Below are 4,461 nucleotides of genomic sequence, written 5' to 3'. Positions count from 1 at the left end.
TCTCTGGGGTGGGTGGGGGATATCTTGGTATCACACTGGCATCCCCTGCTTATGGCCTCCCTCCTTCCATCCCTTCCCCAGTTCCATGCCATGGACACTCTGCAGCGCAACGGGTACGACTTGGCCAAGGCCATGTCCACGCTGGTGCCGCAGGGGGGACCAGTGCTATGCCGTGATGAGATGGAGGAGTGGTCAGCTTCTGAGGCCATGCTCTTTGAGGAGGCACTCGAGAAGTACGGCAAGGATTTCAATGACATCCGGCAGGACTTCGTGAGTGCCGGGGGGGCTGGGACTTGGGGTGTAGAGTGGCTGGGGGGGCTCTGGGCTGTATGACACACCCCACGTCCTGGGACAGGGTTGATTGGGGGAGAGCTTTGCCATCTCAGCTCCTCTTTCTATGTGCAACCCCTGGGGGAGGGATTGAGGGGGCCTATGTCGCTATCTGACACCTTCCTGCCCCTGGCAGCTGCCCTGGAAGTCCCTGGCCAGCATCGTGCAGTTCTACTACATGTGGAAAACCACTGACCGCTACATCCAACAGGTGAGTGCTGCCTGTGGACGGGGTCCTGCTGCCTGATGGGGCCCAATGAGAGGGACGGGGTCCTGGGGCAGAGCCCCCGTGGTGGTCACACTCACCCCCGCATCTCTGGTTGCAGAAAAGGTTGAAGGCAGCGGAAGCTGACAGCAAACTGAAGCAGGTCTACATCCCCACTTAGTGAGTGACCGTCTGGGGGGGAGGAGGTCTGTGCCTCTGGGTGGGGCCACAGCCCCACCTAGACAGTATGGGCCTGTGGGGTGGGGCTTCAGCTTAGCAGGTGGGGTCACATCCCCATCAGGGAGTCTGGGCCTGGGGGTGTGGCCACCTCCTCAGTGTGGGGCTGGGAGGCAGAGCTCCAGTCCTACTAAGACTGGGGAGTGGGGCCTGAGGGATCCAGAACTGTGGTGACATCGTCTCCGTGTCCTCCCACGACCACCCCTAGCACGAAGCCAAACCCAAATCAGATCATCTCGGTGGGCTCCAAACCCGGCATGAATGGTGCCGGCTTCCAGAAGGGGCTGACCTGCGAGAGCTGCCACAGTGAGTTGGGGGCGGCGGTGGGGCAGGATGGGGGCTGCCTGGCACAAGGCCCCTCCTCTGACTCCTGTCTCCCCACCACAGCCACACAGTCGGCCCAGTGGTATGCCTGGGGCCCCCCCAACATGCAGTGCCGCCTCTGTGCCTCCTGTTGGATTTACTGGAAGAAGTACGGGGGGCTCAAGACCCCCACGCAGCTGGAGGGCGCTGCCCGCAGCACCACGGTAATGCACTGGGGTGGGGGCCCCTGACTTCCCTCTGGGGTCTGGGCCTTCTTTCTCTCTTCCCCCATAGCCCTTTTGGGGGGGACAGAGGATTCCCAAGAGCCAGCTGTGGCTCTTCTTGGAGGAGGGGAGCCCTGGTCTTCACCCCCTTGGTTGCATCTGGGCTGTGTTTGGGGGGCAGGGGTCTCCAGGAGCCAGCCCTGATCTCCCCCACCCCCCCTTGGTTGGCAGGAGCCACACTCACGGGGCCACTTGTCACGGCCAGAGGCACAGAGCCTGTCACCCTATACAACCAGCGCGAGCCGAGCCAAGCTGCTGGCCAAGAACAGACAGACCTTCCTGCTGCAGACTACAAAGCTGACCCGCCTGGCACGCCGCGTCTGCCGCGACATCCTGCAGCCCCGGCGTGCCGCCCGCCGCCCCTACGCTCCCATCAATGCTAATGCTATCAAGGCTGAGTGTGCGTAGGAGCCGGGCAAGGTCAGGGGTGGGGGGGGGCTCAAGGAGTGTAGGGCAGGTGAGGGAGACTCTGCCATGCCCATGAGTGCCAGTGCTATCAAGGCTGTGTGTGCGTGCCAGGGGAAGTATGTGATAGCCCAGGATAGGGCGGGGGGGGTGCATGTGTGAGAGCCAGGGAGTGGGGATGGGGCGGCATGTGTGTGTGGGGGGTGAGAGAGTGCCTGGGGCAGGGGTAGGGACATGTGCTGGGGGGGCAGGGTGTAAGCAAGCCTGGGTAGTGGTGTGAGTGTCCACTGTACCCCCCTGCCTGATACCTGGTCCCTGCCCCTTCCCTCTGCAGGCTCCATTCGCCTCCCCAAGGCAGCCAAGACACCCCTGAAGATCCACCCGCTGGCACGGCTGCCCTTGGCCACTATTGTCAAGGAGCTGGGTAAGGCTGGTGTGTGTGGGGCAAGGTGGGAGGCCTCTGTGTGCTAGGGTCCCTGAGCATCTATGGGGGGATGTTCTCTGCCATCGGTATCCATAGCAGGGACTCCAACCCCCCTGTACAGAGACAGATAGGCCCAGCGCCATCCCTCAGCCCCCGCCCTGCCTGTCTTGGGGATGGGGAGGGGTCCAGAGCAGCTGGTGGACTGGAGAGGGACTGAATAGGCCCTGAATGGGAACTGAATAGGCTCCTGCCCAGGTAGGTCAGGGTGTGTTTGTTGCCTCCCGGCAGGTGTCAACTAGGAGCACAGGGCCATGATCCTGTCCCGTTGTTGTTGCGCCGCGGCCCCCCCCTCTTCCGTCCCAGGCAATGAGAAGGCAGGGAGCTATGGGACCTCATGGTAAAGCCCTGCTCTTTCCTTCCCAGCTCTGGGAAAATTCTGGCATGATTTGGCAGACAAAAGAACAGCAGCTCAGAGGAAACTCTTCCCCCCCTCCCTCCATCCCCATTCTGTTCACCAGACCAACAGCTCAGTTCCCTTGGTCCACACCTGTCATGACATGACAGACCTGTTCTGCCACCCCTCAACCTTCTCCACACTGAGGAGTCCTGGCCTTTTGAGTCCCTCCTGCTCTGGTCATAGCTCCAGGCCTCTCATCATGGTAGTTGCCCTTCTCTGGACTGTGGCAATGCTCTGTGCAGGATCGGGGGTTGTGGAATAATGTGCCCCAAGCACAGGTGAGGGCAGCTTGGAGATGCACACTCGGGCTGAGGAGGGACCTGGCTGATGCCCACTGCTCCTAAAACATGGGCAGAAATGACAGAAGCGTTGCATGCAGTGATGGGCTGTCACCACACAGGAAAGAGACCTGGGAGCCACCATGGGCAGCTGGTTATAAACATCAGCTCAGGGCTCTGGAACACTGCCCAGTGCTGGTCCCTGCACCTCCAAAAGGATAGAGAAGTCCAGAGAAGGGCAGCGAGGCTGACTAGTGACCTGGAAGGGCTTCTCTAGGAGGAGAGGCTAACAAGGCCAGACCTGGTCAGTGTAGAAGAGAGATGCTTGGGAGGAAAAAATGAAGAGTTTATAAATCACTGATTGGGGAAGATGAAGTCAGGAGGGATCACAGGGAAACTAGCAGGCTGCCAATTTAGGACCAATACCAGGCAGTTTTTTCTCACTCGTGGGGCTCGTTGCCCCCAGGTGTGGGGGAAGCTGGGAGTTCAGCCTGATTCCTCAAGGGACCAGGCATGTCCTTGGAGGAAAGGGGCATGAGTCACTATGGAGCATGAGTATGAAGGGCACGGTCTCTGAATCGGAACATCCTGGACCTTTCATGCTGGACGCTGTGTGTAGGAGAGGAACAGGAAAACCCTGCTCAGATCCAGTCACTCTGCTCCCTGCCACTGGGGGACACGGGAGACTGGGCCAGACAGAGCTAAGGTCTGGCAGAGCATATGCTCTTCTGTATCTCCGGAGCCAGCAGGCACCTCTCGGCCGCCCCCTGCCCTGAGATGGAGCCCGGACATGGCCCCGGACTTCTGGCTTCCCCACAGCCAATGCCACCAACTTGGCTTGGGAGTCCGGGGTAGGGCTGGGAATGGGGCACTGGTTGGACCTGGCCTGGCACCTCTTTACTGTCATGTCACTGGGAGGCCTCCACAGGGGTTCTTACAGCCCTCTTTTTTCTTCCTCTACCCAGCGGCCCAGGCCCCGCTGAAGCCCAAGACGCCGCGTGGCACCAAGACACCCATCAACCGGAACCAGATGAGCCAGAGCCGGGGCCTGGCTGGCATCGTGGGCAAGAGGGCCTACGAGGGGGCCAGCGACGCGCACCGCGTGGCCCGGGTACGCAAGGTGGGGGGGCTTTGTCAGGCATCGGGGGGCGCGGGGGGGAAATCATAGGGGGGCCAGGGCTGGACTGGGGAGCCAGGGCACAGCTGAGCTTCCCTTCTTCCTACCCCCCCAACGTGGGCGGCGCAGGTGGTGGGGGGTGGCGTCCCCTTCTCAGCCAACGGGCGGCCCCTGAGCTCAGGGCTCCGGGCCAGTGCGCAGCCAGCCGCCAAGCGCCAGAAGCTCAACCCAGCTGATGCCCCCAACCCTGTCGTCTTTGTTGCCACCAAGGACACCAGGTACTGGGGGGCAGGGGTCTGGGAGAGGGGGCTCCAGAGCAGGCTGGAGCCTGGGCCTGCTGTGGGGGGCAGGTGGAAGGACACCAGGGCTGCCCCCAGGGTGTGGGGGTACCCACCTCCCCCCACCTTGTGACCACACCCCC

The 4,461-nt window shown here is 61.8% G+C and overlaps 1 protein-coding gene across 1 annotated transcript in view; it reads left to right on the top strand.

The window, feature by feature from the left end:
* Window positions 1-4,461, top strand: part of MTA2 (metastasis associated 1 family member 2) — a 6,542-nt gene that overhangs the window by 1,517 nt on the left and 564 nt on the right. Inside the window, exons 4-12 of the mRNA XM_025214948.1 lie at window positions 82-270; window positions 467-541; window positions 657-715; window positions 981-1,078; window positions 1,160-1,299; window positions 1,531-1,759; window positions 2,099-2,188; window positions 3,889-4,034; window positions 4,170-4,375. Of these exons, the coding sequence (XP_025070733.1) occupies window positions 82-270; window positions 467-541; window positions 657-715; window positions 981-1,078; window positions 1,160-1,299; window positions 1,531-1,759; window positions 2,099-2,188; window positions 3,889-4,034; window positions 4,170-4,375 (1,232 nt within the window). The remainder of the gene's footprint in view (window positions 1-81; window positions 271-466; window positions 542-656; window positions 716-980; window positions 1,079-1,159; window positions 1,300-1,530; window positions 1,760-2,098; window positions 2,189-3,888; window positions 4,035-4,169; window positions 4,376-4,461) is intronic.

This window comes from Alligator sinensis, unplaced genomic scaffold (genome assembly GCF_000455745.1).
Source record: "Alligator sinensis unplaced genomic scaffold, ASM45574v1 scaffold1302_1, whole genome shotgun sequence".
NCBI classification, from domain to species: domain Eukaryota; kingdom Metazoa; phylum Chordata; order Crocodylia; family Alligatoridae; genus Alligator; species Alligator sinensis.
The sequence above is the reverse complement of the archived record's forward strand: the minus strand, read 5'-3'. Positions and strand labels throughout refer to the sequence as shown.